Source organism: Neoarius graeffei, chromosome 1 (assembly GCF_027579695.1).
Source record: "Neoarius graeffei isolate fNeoGra1 chromosome 1, fNeoGra1.pri, whole genome shotgun sequence".
In the NCBI taxonomy this organism is placed as follows: domain Eukaryota; kingdom Metazoa; phylum Chordata; class Actinopteri; order Siluriformes; family Ariidae; genus Neoarius; species Neoarius graeffei.
In genome coordinates, this window is record NC_083569.1 from 36,658,167 (window position 1) to 36,677,691 (window position 19,525).

General features: G+C 42.6%; 1 protein-coding gene across 1 annotated transcript in view; it reads left to right on the forward strand.

The window, feature by feature from the left end:
• Positions 1 to 14,888, forward strand: part of cenpl (centromere protein L) — a 35,980-nt gene extending 21,092 nt beyond the window's left edge. The window contains exon 5 of the mRNA XM_060931267.1: positions 14,230 to 14,888. Coding sequence (XP_060787250.1) covers positions 14,230 to 14,304 — 75 coding nt within the window. The 3' untranslated portion in view covers positions 14,305 to 14,888. The remainder of the gene's footprint in view (positions 1 to 14,229) is intronic.
• Positions 14,889 to 19,525: the final 4,637 nt, after the last annotated feature.

Genomic DNA, 19,525 nt, shown 5'->3' on the forward strand with positions numbered 1-19,525 from the left:
TTCATTTGATTAATTGCAAATCTTGCATGTGATTAACTCGTTCGACCAATTTGCAAATGCGTTTTACAAGCGAATAACGCATTGACTGTCGGGAAGGTGTATGTTCCTTTCCCTCATAAATGGAAGTAAAACACATCCGGAGCCTTAAACACTGCGTTCCATGAGGCTGGCGGGGGGAGTCGGCTCTCTTCTATGGGATCTCTAACTAGTTTAGAATGCTAGTTTAAAGTGCATATCACAGGTAAATTCAGGCGCAAGATCAGTGGTGTGCATGGCAGGGTTGCAAGGAGAAAGCCACTGCTCTCCAAAAAGAACATTGCTGCTTGTTTGCTAAAGCTCACGTGGACAAGCCAGAAGGCTATTGGAAAAAGGTTTTGTGGACGGATGAGGCCAAAATAGAACTTTTGGGTTTAAATGAGAAGCGTTATGTTTGGAGAAAGGAAAACACTGCATTCCAGCATAAGAACCTTATCCCATCTGTGAAACATGGTGGTGGTAGTATCATGGTTTGGGCCTGTTTTGCTGCATCTGGGCCAGGACGGCTTGCCATCATTGATGGAACAATGAATTCTGAATTATACCAGCGAATTCGAAAGGAAAATGTCAGGACATCTGTCCATGAACTAAATCTCAAGCGAAGGTGGGTCATGCAGCAAGACAACGACCCTAAGCACACAAGTCGTTCTACCAAAGAATGGTTAAAGAAGAAGAATGTTTTGGAATGGCCAAGTCAAAGTCCTGACAAGGTGCATATCGGGTAAATTCAGGAGCAAGATCAATGTAATTCTCCTATTTTATATTAAACTTTCAGGCTTTCGTCTAAACCAGGGAACAGGGGCGCTGCGCCCTCTTACCGAAATGCCGATTGAACCCCAAGTCACACTTGGGCCATGCACTTATATGCTACTGCACAACATGCAGTCTCTCAAAACGATCTTTTCTCCGTGAAAACATCCCAGCAACACCACGTGACAATGTGTCTGATCATCAAATACGTTATAATTACTCCAAAAATATTCCAATCATAGTAGATACACCGCCAGACGGTGCAAAAACAATCCGAATTGGCGTTTTCTAGACTGAGGCGCCATGTTTACTTGTCGTGGCTGCTCTCGCGAGATTTGACATGGGTTACATGCAAGGTCAGCTGACTTGTAGAGCGAGACTGAATGACCTTTCACCCACCGGCGCGGGAGTTTTTGACAGAAGTAGTTCGCGAGTTGTTTTTGTTGACACTTGGGCATTTAAAGAGGTCACCCCGCGGCACGAAACAGAAGAAAGCCAAAGACTGTCCGGGGCAGAAGATTACTTTTCTTTTTCAATGTTGACAGACAATTTGTTACAATTTCCCTCTCAGATAGCCTCAGAATGTCCCATTGTAGCCTCAATTTTTCAAAGGCTTCGCACGGCGGAGAGGAGGGAACAACTGGCACCATCACCCCCCCCCCCCCCCCCCCCCCCCGCTTTGCTCCCTCGCTATGGTGAGCGCCCTCATACTAAATTTTTCTAGAAAAAACCCTGAACTTTGGTCAAATATCTGTCACATTTTGTGCAATACCAGAAAAATTCAGTTGAAATCAAGCCGTTTGAGGCGAATTGGTCCGCGTCTGAAAAAACTTGCAATTTGGATTTCCTGGCAAACGTTGATTTTCGTGACGTCACGTGCGGGATGCCTCCTTCTGAATCCGTTGTCAGCGCTGGTTTGTTTGAGAGAACAACCGTATTATTTACATCCCCGGTGTTGTCTCCGTCGTCTTCACGACTTGAATCATCATCAAATCCAAACAGATGAAGCCCCAATTCTGACATCTCATTACATTCGTCATCCAAAGGTTTAGTAACATTGCGCTCAGGTGACGATTCCATATTTCAATGCAAAATCGCGAGCGGCTAAACTTGGTCTACACAGGCTGTGCACTGAAACCGTGCAAGCTCGCGCAGCCTGCTGGCGCTTCCGCAGGTGACGTCACGAATCTGGCTCCAGACTCCCTTCGGATGCTGTCGACAGATGGCCTTGTGCAAAATTACCCTTCTGGATGAGTGTGTAAAGGGACATACTTTCATATAAAAAAAAAAAGAAATTGGTCCAGAATATGCACTTTAAGCTGATCTAACAGTAAAACAGGACGTGGGCTCGAGAACTTTGACACGTTGAAAGGTTACAATTTTACTTGGCAACAGAATGTATCTGAATTCTGATTGGTTGTTATATTATTGCCCTTTTGTTGTCGTCTTGAGCGGAGAGGGGAGGGAGTGACGGGGTTCTACAGGGAAAAGTTTTTAGCCACCGCTTTCCAATGAACCCCCTCGAAAACCAATCAGTTCAGCGTATGTATGTACTCGGTATGTGACATTTTCAAAAGAGAGGCGGGAGTAACCAAACATTTCTGATCAAGAAGGCGGAGGCTGTTTTATGCTTATGTGAAAATGTTTTATTGATTGTTCGTGGCCCGGACACCTTTTAATGTCCACATCACCATTGGGTTGTTGTTGTTTACATGTATTGTTACAGGAACTTGGTCAGGGCTCTGCAGGTCTTAACTGAAGCACTTCAAATTCAGGGTTAGCGGGCTGCTAAAGTTTGCAGGCACTTCACAAGCAAGACTTGGTGCAATATTAGCCAACATTAGCACAATCTGATATGATTTAATAATGTCTATGTGACCTTAATGAACTCCAGTTGTTGTCGGTATCAAGTCGGATTGTTATTTACATGCCACACAAACTTAGAAAACAGTCATATTCGTTTGTTGTCGTTTTTACACGCTGAATACGAACTGTTGTTAACTGATTAATTTCACGAGCTAATCTAATGTTACATTCCTCAAGGACAGTTTGCTAGCTTAATAGCTAGCAGCCGCTCACTGCACTGCAACCGCACTTGCTAATTGACATGGTAGCCAAACTGCTTGCTGTTTTCATGACCACGCCCCCAGAGCGAATATTCATGAGCGAATTTTGCATGGTTTCGCCCAGTGGAAACCTACAGTAATCATTCGTGTAGCACGCGCAGAGCGTGATTTTTATTTTTTTTATTTATTTTTTTTTTTTTTAATAATTTTTCTTCTTCCATCAGAAATATTGGTAGGGACACGCCCATACCTAATTCTACGCCTATGGTCTGTACAACGGAGCAACGTGTTGTCTTTTCCCCATTCAGTGGATACTCTGGCTGGATAACTGTTGCATGCTGGGAGGCCCCACCTCTGACAGAGAGCCGCGTGAGACGACAGAAAACGGCGCGGAGTTTTATTCAGGCAATGGGTCAAGCTAATACTCTGGCGACTTCCCTATGTAGATGTACAGCGTGTAAATGGCAAAATCGCAGTAAAAAAAAAAAAATTACCAAGTTCATTTTCATTTACCGTACGGTAAGTCGGTATATCAAATATCGCGACAGGCCTACCTCCATTGTTCTCTCCGGTTTCAAATTTGTATCCCACAATGCCTTGCGTGACCGGGGAAAACCCCGTTTTCCATGTGATGCATGACGTAGTATCTTGAATTGCGTCATGGTGAAGCAGGCAAATAGCGGAGAATTTAGAGCCACGTGGCCCAAAATTCTCATCTCATCTCATTATCTCTAGCCGCTTTATCCTTCTACAGGGTCGCAGGCAAGCTGGAGCCTATCCCAGCTGACTACAGGCGAAAGGCGGGGTACACCCTGGACAAGTCGCCAGGTCATCACAGGGCTGACACATAGACACAGACAACCATTCACACTCACATTCACACCTACGCTCAATTTAGAGTCACCAGTTAACCTAACCTGCATGTCTTTGGACTGTGGGGGAAACCAGAGCACCCGGAGGAAACCCACGCGGACACGGGGAGAACATGCAAACTCCACACGGAAAGGCCCTCGCCGGCCCCGGGGCTCGAACCCGGACCTTCTTGCTGTGAGGCAACAGCACTAACCACTACACCACCGTGCCACCTGGCCCAAAATTAATTCATTAATTAATTCTATTAAAAAAGAAACCTTATAAAATTAAAAAGTCTGTGATTTTGAATTCAGTAGCTTTCATTCCAGTGTTGTTGTCGAGTCACTAAACCGCGAGTCCCCAGTGTTCAAATCCGAGTCGCTAAAAAAATTTTCAAGTCGAGTCCGAGACCAAGACTCCAATCGCACCATTTGACGTCGGCCGTTTTAGCACCATTAACGTTAGTTTGTTCCTGAACATGACATATGAACAGGTGAATGTGCTTCTCTTTATCAGGGAGTGTAAAGTTTTCTGTCAGAGATGGTTGGGAGACGGATGGAAGTGCAGAAGGTGTGTTTATTAATACAAGTGAAGACGGTAAACAATCCAGAACGGCAGGCAAAACGGTGAAACGGGCAATAGGTCGAGCGAGGCACAAACAGGCCGTTGTATAACCTCGATTCCAAAAAAGTTGGGACAAAGTACAAATTGTAAATAAAAACAGAATGCAATAATTTACAAATCTCAAAAACTGATATTGTATTCACAATAGAACATAGACAACATATCAAATGTCAAAAGTGAGACATTTTGAAATTTCATGACAGCAACACATCTCAAAGTTGGGACGGGGCAATAAGAGGCTGGAAAAGTTAAAGGTACAAAAAAGGAACAGCTGGAGGACCAAATTGCAACTCATTAGGTCAATTGGCAATAGGTCATTAACATGACTGGATATAAAAAGAGCATCTTGGAGTGGCAGCGGCTCTCAGAAGTAAAGATGGGAAGAGGATCACCAATCCCCCTAATTCTGCGCCGACAAATAGTGGAGCAATATCAGAAAGGAGTTCGACAGTGTAAAATTGCAAAGAGTTTGAACATATCATCTACAGTGCATATTGTCATCAAAAGATTCAGAGAATCTGGAAGAATCTCTGTGCGTAAGGGTCAAGGCTGGAAAACCATACTGGGTGCCCGTGATCTTCGGGCCCTTAGACGACACTGCATCACATACAGGCATGCTTCTGTACTGGAAATCACAAAATGGGCTCAGGAATATTTCCAGGGAACATTATCTGTGAACACAATTCACCGTGCCATCCGCCGTTGCCAGCTAAAGCTCTATAGTTCAAAGAAGAAGCCGTATCTAAACATGATCCAGAAGCACAGACGTCTTCTCTGGGCCAAGGCTCATTTAAAATGGACTGTGGCAAAGTGGAAAACTGTTCTGTGGTCAGACGAATCAAAATGTGAAGTTCTTTATGGAAATCAGGGACGCCGTGTCATTCGGACTAAAGAGGAGAAGGATGACCCAAGTTGTTATCAGCGCTCAGTTCAGAAGCCTGCATCTCTGATGGTATGGGGTTGCATTAGTGCATGTGGCATGGGCAGCTTACACATCTGGGAAGACACCATCAATGCTGAAAGGTATATCCAGGTTCTAGAGCAACATATGCTCCCATCCAGACGACGTCTCTTTCAGGGAAGACCTTGCATTTTCCAACATGACAATGCCAAACCACACACTGCATCAATTACAGCATCATGGCTGCGTAGAAGAAGGGTCCGGGTACTGAACTGGCCAGCCTGCAGTCCAGATCTTTCACCCATAGAAAACATTTGGCGCATCATGAAACGGAAGATACGACAAAAAAGACCTAAGACAGTTGAGCAACTAGAATCCTACATTAGACAAGAATGGGTTAACATTCCTATCCCTAAACTTGAGCAACTTGTCTCCTCAGTCCCCAGACGTTTACAGACTGTTGTAAAGAGAAAAGGGGATGTCTCACAGTGGGAAACATGGCCTTGTCCCAACTTTTTTGAGATGTTGTCATGAAATTTAAAATCACCTAATTTTTCTCTTTAAATGATACATTTTCTCAGTTTAAACATTTGATATGTCATCTATGTTCTATTCTGAATTTGTACTTTTTGTCCCAACTTTTTTGGAATCGGGGTTGTAGATGAGGCAGAATCAAAAACGAGAAACAGGAAATCAGGGACCAGGAACCCAAACAAGGAAATGAGGCTTGGTAATGTGTCAGCAATGCAACTCAATACTTCGCAAAGTGCATGCGTTTTCAGTTATTATATCAGGGCGTTGATTGTGCCTTAATCCTGTGCAGGTGCAAGTTGTTTTACAGAGCACGCGCCAAGGCATGCAGGTGTGACACTCATGCACGAAATTAGTACAAAAATGAAGGTAGATATAAATATTTTATGGCAAATTATTATGGCGCGTGACACAAATAAAGAGAAAATCCGAGTCCTCGTCTCCAATTCATGAGTCCGAATGCAGTTAATGCACGAGTCCGAGTCAAGTCACGAGTCGGACTCGAGTACTACAAGCCTGTTTCAGTCCAATAAACAAAAATAATTGGGTGTCAGGGGAAATTTTTATGACCCCTAAGCTTGAAAAATCTGAAAGGCAGCCTACCTTTTTAAATAAATAAAATTTATTAATTTATTTATTGAATTTTCAAAAATATTTTTTGGAAAACCAAATCGTGAACCCAGTATCCTGAATCGAGTCAAATACTGAACTGGGTGTATCGTTACATGCCTACTCCTTTATGATTGCCTTGGACGTTGTGGAACCTCACAACAGGTTGGTTCCTATTTTTGCTTGTTATAGTAGCTATAAACAGTAGTTCCCTCGCAGCTTTGCCTTTTACATAAAATTAAAAAGAAAAAAATGGTCTCCTCGCACAAAGCTTCACCATAATGATTCTAAGGGTTTGTTGTTCTTAAAGAACGACACTTGGAGTATATAAACTTGTGCTTGACGTCAGATCTGCTGTTTACAGAAAATGAAAGGAAACCTTCCAACCAATCAGAATTGAGAATTCAACAGCACTGTGGTATAAATCTGGTTTTATTGTTGCTACCGGTCGTTTCCATGACCAAAGTTGTTCCACATGATTCGTTTGTGTACTTCCTGAAAGTTAGCTGCTTCTGTAATCTTGTGACTGCTTTGGCAGTGCTGTAACGAAACCGCCTGTAAAACAAACCGAATCAGAGGAGTGTTATTTCATCACTCTTGCACTCTGAGAAATCGTCCACAGTGTGTTTTGAAAGGAAAACCGTTCATTCGAGAGTAATACAGTGGTGCTTCAAAGTTTGTGAACCCTTTAGAATTTTCTATATTTCTGCATAAATATGGCCTAAAACATCATCAGATTTTCACACAAGTCCTAAAAGTAGATAAAGAGAACCCAGTTAAACAAATGAGACAAAAATATTATACTTGGTCATTTATTTATTGAGGAAAATGATCCAATATTACATATCTGTGAGTGGCAAAAGTATGTGAACCTCTAGGATTAGCAGTTAATTTGAAGGTGAAATTAGAGTCAGGTGTTTTCAATCAATGGGATGACAATCAGGTGTGAGTGGGCGCCCTGTTTTATTTAAAGAACAGGGATCTATCAAAGTTTGATTTTCACAACACATGTTTGTGGAAGTGTATCATGGCATGAACAAAGGAGATTTCTGAGGACCTCAGAAAAAGCATTGTTGATGCTCATCAGGCTGGAAAAGGTTACAAAACCATCTCTAAAGAGTTTGGACTCCACCAATCCACAGTCAGACAGATTGTGTACAAATGGAGGAAATTCAAGACCATTGTTACCCTCCCCAGGAGTGGTCGACCAACAAAGATCACTCCAAGAGCAAGGCATGTAATAGTCGGCGAGGTCACAAAGGACCCCAGGGTAACTTCTAAGCAACTGAAGGCCTCTCTCACATTGGCTAGTGTTCATGAGTCCACCATCAGGAGAACACTGAACAACAATGGTGTGCATGGCAGGGTTGCAAGGAGAAAGCCACTGCTCTCCAAAAAGAACATTGCTGCTCGTCTGCAGTTTGCTAAAGATCATGTGGACAAGCCAGAAGGCTATTGGAAAATTTCTTGTGGATGGATGAGATCAAAATAGAACTTTTGGTTTAAATGAGAAGCGTTATGTTTGGAGAAAGGAAAACACTGCATTCCAGCATAAGAACCTTATCCCATCTGTGAAACATGGTGGTGGTAGTATCATGGTTTAGGCCTGTTTTGCTGCATCTGGGCCAGGACGGCTTGCCATCATTGAGGGAACAATTAATTCTGAATTATAGCAGCGAATTCTGAAGGAAAATGTCAGGACATCTGTCCATGAACTGAATCTCAAGAGAAGGTGGGTCATGCAGCAAGACAACGACCCTAAGCACACAAGTCGCTCTACCAAAGAATGGTTAAAGAAGAATAAAGTTAATGTTTTGGAATGGCCAAGTCAAAGTCCTGACCTTAATCCAATGGAAATGTTGTGGAAGGACCTGAAGCGAGCAGTTGATGTGAGGAAACCCACCAACATCCCAGAGTTGAAGCTGTTCTGTACAGAGGAATGGGCTAAAATTCCTCCAAGCCGGTGTGCAGGACTGATCAACAGTTACCGGAAACGTTTAGTTGCAGTTATTGCTGCACAAGGGGGTCACACCAGATACTGAAAGCAAAGGTTCACATACTTTTGCCACTCACAGCTATGTAATATTGGATCATTTTCCTCAATAAATAAATGACCAAGTATAATATTTTTGTCTCATTTGTTTAACTGGGTTCTCTTTATCTACTTTTAGGACTTGTGTGAAAATCTGATGATGTTTTAGGTCATATTTATGCAGAAATATAGAAAATTCTAAAGGGTTCACAAACTTTCAAGCACCACTGTATGCAGAGCACACTCCGTTATTAGGAACGTCAGATTAACAGTGTGTCCCTTATCGTTCATGTTTCTATGCCGTGTCGCCCAAGTCCTCGATCAGAAACACTGAAAATATTTCTTTGTTCTACGTTGATTCGTCAGCTGTACGTTCATGCTGCAAATCTCCTGTCCTACCACGTCCTAAATGTGCTCTATCAGTGACTTGGAAATACTCTCAACTCGCATATTCATACAGTGGTGCTTGAAAGTTTGTGAACCCTTTTAGAATTTTCTATATTTCTGCATAAATATGACCTAAAACATCAGATTTTCACACAAGTCCTAAAAGTAGATAAAGAGAAGGCAGTTAAACAAATGAGACAAAAATATTATACTCGGTCATTTATTTATTGAGGAAAATGATCCAATATTACATATCTGTGAGTGGCAAAAGTATGTGACCCTCTAGGATTAGCAGTTAATTAGTCAGGTGTTTTCAATCAATGGGATGACAATCAGGTGTGAGTGGGCACCCTGTTTTATTTAAAGAACAGGGATCTATCAAAGTCTGATCTTCACAACACATGTTTGTGGAAGTGTATCATGGCACGAACAAAGGAGATTTCTGAGGACCTCAGAAAAAGCGTTGTTGATGCTCATCAGGCTGGAAAAGGTTACAAAACCATCTCTAAAGAGTTTGGACTCCACCAATCCACAGTCAGACAGATTGTGTACAAATGGAGGAAATTCAAGACCATTGTTCCCCTCCCCAGGAGTGGTCGACCAACAAAGATCACTCCAAGAGCAAGGCATGTAATAGTCGGCGAGGTCACAAAGGACCCCAGGGTAACTTCTAAGCAACTGAAGGCCTCTCTCACATTGGCTAATGTTAAGGAGTCCACCATCAGGAGAACACTGAACAACAATGGTGTGCATGGCAGGGTTGCAAGGAGAAAGCCACTGCTCTCCAAAAAGAACATTGCTGCTCATCTGCAGTTTGCTAAAGATCACGTGGACAAGCCAGAAGGCTATTGGAAAAATGTTTTGTGGACGGATGAGACCAAAATAGAACTTTTTGGTTTAAATGAGAAGCATTATGTTTGGAGAAAGGAAAACACTGCATTCCAGCATAAGAACCTTATCCCATCTGTGAAACATGGTGGTGGTAGTAGTATCATGGTTTGAGCCTGTTTTGCTGCCTCTGGGCCAGGATGGCTTGCCATCATTGATGGAACAATGGATTCTGAATTATACCAGCAAATTCTAAAGGAAAATGTCAGGGCATCTGTCCATGAACTGAATCTCAAGAGAAGGTGGGTCATGCAGCAAGACAATGACCCTAAGCACACAAGTCGTTCTACCAAAGAATGGTTAAAGAAGAATAAAGTGAATGTTTTGGAATGGCCAAGTCAAAGTCCTGACCTTAATCCAATGGAAATGTTGTGGAAGGACCTGAAGCGAGCAGTTCATGTGAGGAAACCCACCAACATCCCAGAGTTGAAGCTGTTCTGTATGGATGAATGGGCTAAAATTCCTCCAAGCCGGTGTGCAGGACTGATAAACAGTTACCGGAAACGTTTAGTTGCAGTTATTGCTGCACAAGGGGGTCACACCAGATACTGAAAGCAGGTTCATATACTTTTGCCACTCACAGATATGTAATATTGGATCATTTTCCTCAATAAATAAATGATAGTATAATATAATATTTTTTGTCTCATTTGTTTAACTGGGTTCTCTTTATCTACTTTTAGGACTCGTGTGAAAATCTGTTTTAGGTCATATTTATGCAGAAATATAGAAGATTCTTAAGGGTTCACAAACTTTCAAGCACCACTGTAGAACCAGTTTCAGACGACTTGTTTTGTAACATGGTGCATCATCATTTTTGAAGTAGCGATTATAAGGTGGTCTTGGTGCACTCGGACTACAGATTGAGGCATTCAAATGTCAAAGCATTCCCCACATCATGACATTACCCCCACCAGCCTGAACTGTTAACACAAGGCAGGTTTGGTCCATGCTGTTGATGCCAAGTTCTGATTTGACTATCTGCATGTCACAGCAGAAATCGTTAATCATCAGAACAGGAGCTGTATTTCCAATCTTTAACGGTCCAGTTTTGGTGAGCCTGCACCCATTCAGTCTCAGACTCCTGTTCATGAGGTTTTCTGCTGTTGTATCCCATCCACTTCAAGGTTTGGCCTGACTTGCATCCTGACACGTTTTTCTGCTCACCGTGATTGCAAAGAGTGGTTATTCGAGTTACCGTAGCCTTCCTGCCAGCTCGCACCTGGCTGGCTATTCTCCCTTTGACCTCTCTCATAACACAAGGTGTTTCTGTACTGTTAGCCATCGCACGTGAAAATTCCAGGAGAATGTTTGGGACAAGTCTCTGAGATCACGATATTCCCCTATTCTGATGTTTGATATGAAGAATAACCAAAGAGGACAGTATGTAAGAATTGAAATATAATTGGCAGACTAAATTACTTACTTGGGTTGCACAATAGGAAGTCCCTTTTCAACCAAATAAATTGGGTTCAAGCTGTGAACTCTTCTTTGTTTAACTTCTTGCTGATTATTGTTTCTAATGTACAACCCTAAATCAGAATACGACAGCACATTGATGTTTTACCTCATGAATTTTATTTTTTCTTCAAAATAAACACATTTAAGGGTGGCACGGTGGTGTAGTGGTTAGCACTGTCGCCTCACAGCAAGAAGGTCCGGGTTCGAGCCCCGTGGCCGGCGAGGGCCTTTCTGTGCGGAGTTTGCATGTTCTCCCCGTGTCCGCGTGGGTTTCCTCCGGGTGCTCCGGTTTCCCCCACAGTCCAAAGACATGCAGGTTAGGTTAACTGGTGACTCTAAATTGACCGTAGGTGTGAATGTGAGTGTGAATGGTTCTGTGTCAGCCCTGTGATGACCTGGCGACTTGTCCAGGGTGTACCCCACCTTTCGCCCGTAGTCAGCTGGGATAGGCTCCAGCTTGCCTGCGACCCTGTAGAACAGGATAAAGTGGCTAGAGATAATGAGAATGTTGCCAGTCCTTCTCCATCCATCCATTATCTGTAGCCACTTATCCTCTACAGGGTCGCAAGCAAGCTGGAGCCTATCCCAGCTGACTATGGGCAAGAGGCAGGGTACACCCTGGACATCGCAGAGCTGACACATGGAGACAAACAACTATTCACACCTACGGTCAATTTAGAGTCACCAGTTAACCTAACCTGCATGTCTTTGGACTGTGGGGGAAACCGGAGTACCCGGAGGAAACCCACGGGGAGAACATGCAAACTCTGCACAGAAAGGCCCTCGCCGGCCACGGGGCTCGAACCCGGACCTTCTTGCTGTGAGGCGACAGTGCTAACCACTACACCACCGTGCCACCCTTAAATGTGTTTATTTTGAAGAAAAAATAAAATTCATGAGGTAAAACATCAATGTGCTGTCGTATTCTGATTTCGGGTTGTACATTAGAAACAATAATCAGCAAGAAGTTAAACAAAGAGTTCACAGCTTGAACCCAATTTATTTGGTTGAAAAGGGACTTCCTATTGTGCAACCCAAGTAAGTAATTTAGTCTGCCAATTATATTTCAATTCTTACATACTGTCCTCTACTGTGGGGGAAACCGGAGCACCCGGAAGAAACCCACGTGGACATGGGGAGAACATGCAAACTCCGCACAGAAAGGCCCTCGCCAGCCACGGGGCTCGAACCCAGAACAGTCTTGCTGTGAGGCAATAGTGCTAACCACTACACCACCGTGCTGCCCTCCATTCCTTCTCGCCATTTTGTCCCATTCTTCCCATTGTTCTCTATTGGGGACAGAGGGGACAGGTACCCTCTCCTTCCACACCCATGCCTTTGTAATGTGTGCAGAATGTGGTTTTGTGTTGTTTTGTTGAAATACCCCTGGAAAAGCTGTCTTGAAGGCAGCATACAGGATGTTGCTCCAAAATCTGTGTACTTTTCTGCATTAATGTTGCCATTGCATAAGTGTAAGTTACCTTTGCCAAGGGCACTGACACGACCCTTTGTTGGGTTGTCTCAATGCCCATTTTGGACTTGGAATACTGATTCGTCTGACCACATATTACATGTTTCGTCCGTGTGATGGTCCATCCTAGATGCCTCTGAGCCTGGAGAAGTCGATGGCGCTTCTGGGTACAGTACAGTTTTAACTGTAACATTTGTGGATGTAACTCTGTCTTGTCGAGCTTGACAAAGGTCTGCCAAAGTAATCCTGAGCCCATGTTGTTGCATCAGCGATAGATAAATGACGGTTCTTGATGCAGTGCTGTCTGAGGGATCAGAGATCACGTGTGTTCAGCTTTGGCTTGAGCCCTTTCCTTTTACGCACTGAAATTCCTCCAGAATCCTTGAATCGTTTAAATGTGATTCAACATTGAGGGGTAAAATATCCAAGCCCCTTCCTATCTTTCTTTGCAGAACATTGTTTAATACATTTGTTGATTTTATCATCACCTGTTCGAATCACATCATTGTTTTGCTGAAATTCCACAATCCCAATTTTTTTTTTTTTTTTTGGAATGGATGTATATTCATCTCATCTCATTGTCTCTAGCCGCTTTATCCTGTTCTACAGGGTCGCAGGCAAGCTGGAGCCTATCCCAGCTGACTACGGGCAAAAGGCGGGGTACACCCTGGACAAGTCGCCAGGTCATCACAGGGCTGACACAGAGACACAGACAACCATTCACACTCACATTCACACCTACGGTCAATTTAGAGTCACCAGTTAACCTAACCTGCATGTCTTTGGACTGTGGGGGAAACCGGAGCACCCGGAGGAAACCCACGGGGAGAACATGCAAACTCGCTGGCCACGGGGCTCGAACCCGGACCTTCTTGCTGTGAGGCGACAGCACTAACCACTACACCACCGTGCCGCCCCTGGATGGATATTAACAAACGAAATGAAGTTGAGCAGACGCAACATGGAATATCTTGGGTTCACACTGTCTGCAATAAAATACAAGTCAAAGTCAATTTAGAAATCACTCTCTTCTCCTCCTTCATTTGCATTTTCCATACTGTCCCAGTGTTTTCTGATTTGGGGTTGTATTCTTCTGGACCCTCCGGTATGGATGCTTTTCTGACAGTCGGGTGCACTCTTGGAGACTTTTTTTTTTTGTTGTTGTACGCAGGTGTTTTCCATTGGAAATAGTGTAACACTGCCACATCGAACATGTTGCTTTGTTAATGTGTCTTGTGGTATTTTACCTGCATGCAGAAATGATGTAACTGTCCCACTTTTTTAAGTCCCTACTGTGACTTTCTATCATGATGACACACTGCAGTGTAAAACAGGAATTCATCCAAGATCTGGATGTGTAGCTGTAATTCAAGAGACTTCCGGAACATTTCACAGTTCAGAAACCTCAGCACAAATGCTGTCGGGAAAAATAAAACAGAATACCTTGACAAATTTTGCAAACGTTATGCTAATTTGTATTTATTTATTTAAAAAAAACATCCCTGTCCTCAAGCTATATCCAAATCTCGTGAAGCATATCCTCTCGAATGAAAGATCTTGTAGATGAGTCGTCTTGAGACATGTGTGGTGACTGACCGTTTTGTTTTTTTGTTTGTTTCAGATTGGCAGCAGTGACTACATCAGCACCTTACTGAGCCTGCTAACAGAGTGCGCCCTCCTCAGGACACCTCTTTAATTATTTTTTTTAATATATTTTATAAATAGCTTTTGTGTGCTTTTTTTTTTTTTATCTACATGTGTAGCAGTCTTTGTACACACATACAATTCGTAATTGTATTTATTTACATGTCTTTGTCATAAACGTGCACCTTTACTTAGATTTATTTTTAAACTATTGAATGACTGACTTTTTTTTCCCCCTTCTTCCTGCTTTTAAAGCCAAGGACTAGCCAGAAAAAATTGCAGCACGGTTGGTGAGCGTGGGGAGTTTTATGAAAATCAAATTTCATCTGTAGAATCCTAAATTAATGTACATTTGTGTTTTGTAAATAGCCCATGTGCTTTTTGTAATGTAACTTTTTTTCTTTTTACACTTCCCCCTGTAAAGTGTAATCTATTAACAAATAATGTACTCTGAAATGGATAGTGTGTAAATGTCAACTTTTGGTTCCTGCAAGTCCTTTTAATCCAGTTGTAGTGAGCAAAGGGGACTCATTATTTGTGGGAAATGTCTTAAGGACACCGTACCGTCTAAAGTGATAAATGATTAACAACTGTGTACACTTAATTTGAAATAAACGGAATATATAGACGTATAAATAGTTCATGCTTTTAAAAAGTAAGTAAGGGCTAAGTGCCCAGATTGAGGTAAAAATATTAGTGATGCAGCGTGATTCTTCTAGGTAAGGCTAATACAAGCAGGTGTATCTTATAGCAGAACATTTATGATAACAGTATATTGTGATAAATTGATATTTTTCAGTTTGAATCAAATTTGTGATCAGGCTCCATAATCCTTGCACAAACGCTGTCTAAACCCCACAATTACAGACAGCAGGAGTACTTTAGAGTAGACGGAAGTAACACTGCTCTAATGCTGTGAAAACAAGCTCGGAAATGGAAAAGAGCTATTGTCAGATTGGACAAACTGATTTAACAGGAAATCAGCACTCGTTTTACAGACTGCTACAAGCTAGAGAAGAGAAGTAAATGGGAGGTAGTAGAAAGGTTCAGAGTTTAAGAAAAGGCCTTTGTTAAAGAAAGGAATAGTTTAGGTCTCATCTCATTATCTCTAGCCGCTTTATCCTCTTCTACAGGGTCGCAGGCAAGTTGGAGCCTATCCCAGCTGACTACGGGTGAAAGGCGGGGTACACCCTGGACAAGTCGCCAGGTCATCACAGGGCTGACACATAGACACAACCATTCACACCTACGGTCAATTTAGAGTCACCAGTTAACCTAACCTGCATGTCTTTGGACTGTGGGGGAAACCGGAGCACCCGGAGGAAACCCACGTGGACACGGGGAGAACATGCAAACTCCACACAGAAAGGCCCTCGCCGAGCACGGGGCTCGAACCCAGGACCTTCTTGCTGTGAGGCGACAGCGCTAACCATTACACCACCGTGCCGCCCGAATAGTTTAGGTAATAGGCTATTTTACTACAACTTTAAAGTGGTGGTGGGGGGGAATAAACTTATCAAGCACGGCATCCGGATCCCAGAAAAAGGCAGCCTTGCCTCAGGGCTAATCTCGCATGACGTTGTACATGGAACCCCGGTTATCTGGGTCATTTCCGTTCATCTGACTCCGTGCTTGTTTCCTCACTGAAATTGGATATTGTTGATGGAATCTTATTAAAATAATGGGAATGTGCCGAGTTGTGTTTCAGGGCTGTGAAAAAGCCATGGATTCGCGGAATTCTGCGGATTTGATCGCAAAAATGTTTTTGCAAAAAAAAAAAAGTAGGGGGGGAGAATCTAACGCTAAGTGTGGTGGTATTTTACAACATTGTAGAGCGTTCTACGACACCACGCCATTTCTTTCTTCCCATTTTCAGGTAACTCTTTTCAAACACGTGTTGACAATATAGCTTGCGATTAAGTGATAAAAGATTTTTCGGTAATGTTCGTGTCATGGAGAGACATTGTACAAAGGGACAATGACGACGTGAAAAAAAAAGTAGACAAGGAAAACGGTATCAAGAATCCGTGGAATTGGCGGTGGCTGGAATTTAAAGTTGGAAACAAATATCTTTCTGAACACATCCGAAAGATCAAGGAACCAGGCACAGCCTACTACACGTTTTAGCATCAGGATGTAAAATATGGAGCAGGATGAAGAACACGCTCGGTTGATCATGTGCAGGGAAAGAAACACGCAGAACTGGTGAAATTAAAGCTGTGAAATTACAGCTTACCAGGTATTTATATCTTGTCATTTCGAATTTCCGAGGAATGACACTAATTGAAAGCGACAGTGGGTGTGGTTTGTGCAAACGAAGCAGGCAGACTTCGTGTCACCTACTAATAATAAATCTGATTCATCACCACCAGAACGACCACATGGGGATTATTGAAGCAAAAAGAAACTCATTTATTTAATAAATAACATTTGGACAGTTTGTCGATTCCTGTATTATCGCCCACTTCATGTTTTCTTTGGATAATTACACTAAGTGTACATTTTAAAAATTATATTTCTGCATTTATTGAGGTACATGTAAATATTTTGCAGCAGCCAGCTTAGAATAAAAATCCACAAACCAATCTGTGTTTCTGATTCTCTCTGGCTGGTGGTGCGCTATCGGCGGTGAGCGGGACTGTCGTGAACTGGCATCTGTTTCACGTCTTGGGCGCTCGAAAAGAACCGTTTAGGCCAGGCACTCACCCGGCCGGGTGAGTGCTGTTTGTGCGGGTGAATTTTTTTTTTTTAACGCCAGTTTTTTGACATTTTTTTTCGGGTTCGTAAATCTAAAATCGAACTTGACATTTACGCATTCCCAGGGCTTTCCACTAAGGCTCATACTAGCCAGCCATGACAAATAAGTAGACGACGATCCCCCTGGGGGAAATGGTGGGAGTGCTGCAGGGCGCGTATCGCAGGCTATGAGGCTCCGATGCTCTGAGCCTGTGTGTGTTTGAGAGAGAAAGCAGCCCCGCCCCTCTCTGCTCCCTGAGTGGAGCTCGTCGCCTTGGTAACGGTGCTCAGGTGCAGGGAAGAGACAATATGACAAGCAAAGAGCGCTTTTTCTCAGAGTTCCCTCTCCTCGAACAACGGGGATTTACATGGAAACGAAAGGAGCTATTCACAAAATTCTTTCACATTGAGTGCTACAAGGCTCCCATGAACACATTGATGCAATTTTTTTGTCCCTAGTGTGAAAAATGTGGACACTAGAGCGAGTTAAAAACAAGTGACATTTCTGATTTTGCGGTCAGCGCTCCCACGTTTATAATGGGAGTCTACGGGGCAGCGCGCCTGTCCTCTCCTTACTTTCAGGCTTCTCATTCAAAAACTAAATCCTATCGCTCAGGAAGACACATTGTGTGAATCAGGACAAGTGTGACTACAACTTTTGAGAAAATTGTGTGTGTAGAGTGAAAGTTGTGGCTGAAAACACAGTTTAACCTCCTACGGCTTAGCGGTCACATGCGTGGACAGCACTTTATGGAAATTCGGAACAAGAATCCACATATGTGGACATACTTTTTCTCTAAAAGTACATCTTATCAAAAGATGATGCTTAGTTTTTATTCTTATCAGGTTCTAAGCAGCCCAAATAGCAAAGAGAAATAAAAAAAAATGCATGTAAAAAAAAAAAAAAACCAGCTTGGGCCTTAGGAGGTTAAATGAGAAAGTTTGAGCTACTTTTTCAAGCTCTCTACACTCTAACTTAACGAGCTCCACTGTAGTGTAACGCCATAGAGACCCATTATAAAGCCAGAATTTCTCCAGATTTGCTCATGGTGTTTGATCTGGGACTGATCAAAAAGTATAGAACCCAGCAAAAAAGTTGAATGCCAGATCCACACAGGAGAAGTTTGTCTACCTTTTAAATTTTGAATCATGTCTCTAGGTGAAAGCATGCCAGAGCAGCGGATGTTTGAAAAACATTGAAAATGTGCGATTTTTTTTCAATTAATTCCATAGAAAATGAATGGGAAATTTTGAGATCGTAGAATGCTGAACAAAGTAATAGCATAGCGAGTCCGATCGAGCCGCACGTTTTGATGGATTGTCTGTGTGCGATGTACGGTTATTGGGTTATTCGAAATTGAAATTTGTACAGAAGATGAAGAACAAGAGTTTGCTGTGCTTTGCTCCCTATATGGGAGTCAATAGTTTGCAATGCATAGCACTGCATCACTAATAATAAACTCCTGTGTGCGCAGTTCCCAGGATTAAATGTATTTTCCACAGACCATTTATTTATTCACTTTACTCAAATACAAAGTAAAATGGCAGTAAATCTTTTCTTTTCTTGCGTATTGCATCATGAGGCGTTCCTGGCTTGTAAATCTCGTATTTTCGGTGCATGACACATTCACGCAGCTGAGCATGCTATGAATTAACAACGACAGCGGTCTGCAGTGGGGCTACACAATTACACACTCAGCCAACATTTCTCCATTTGTGTATGAAAATACACTCCAACCACTCAGTTTGGGTTCATTTACAACCAACAGTGTCTTTTGATGCCAGCACGTAATTGAACGAGAGAAGACTGGTTTACCGGAGACTAAATAAGCGTTCTCTCTGCTTCTGTTCCCTCCGACACACTACTCCCTCCGCCGAGTGCGCGCGCGCACACACCGCATGTCGGGGCCGCGGATGAGTTACTCTCCCTTGATCAACGAAGTCGGCGGGGAATTTGTGGTTATTATCGGTACAAACAGCGCGAATCACAACTTAAATGAGTGCGGTTCAGTTTGACATTATTGTCAGTCCGTTAGATAAACATTTAATTTTATTAAAATCGAAAATTAATATTTAGAGCCTGTGGGCTACAAAAATAATAGTCATTAAAAGTAGCCGGCGCTTGTGGAAAGCCCTGTCGAATCAGCTCTGCGCATGCGGCACAAAAAAAATGGCAGCCACCATGAAGGAAGGAGATCCGGAGTTTTCAAACATTTGCTTAAGTGTGAAATCGCAAAATGGTATTCTAGCGAACAACAAAATAGTAAAGCTTCAGAAAAACAAATCATTCAGTGATGATTTTAATAGTGTAATTTCATCCGAACTCGGCCTAACGCTCGATTTAGAACTACAAAAAGTCCGTGTGTCGGACATTTTAAGTACCTTTGTAAAAGTTTTGCAAATGTTGCAGTCAGCATTTAAAACGCTAACTTAAAGTTTTTGTATAAGTTTCAGTTGATTAAACTGTCATTTTATTAAATGTGTCTGCTTTTGTAATAAAGTACTGAAAGAAAAAGCAAACACAGCATTGCGATTTC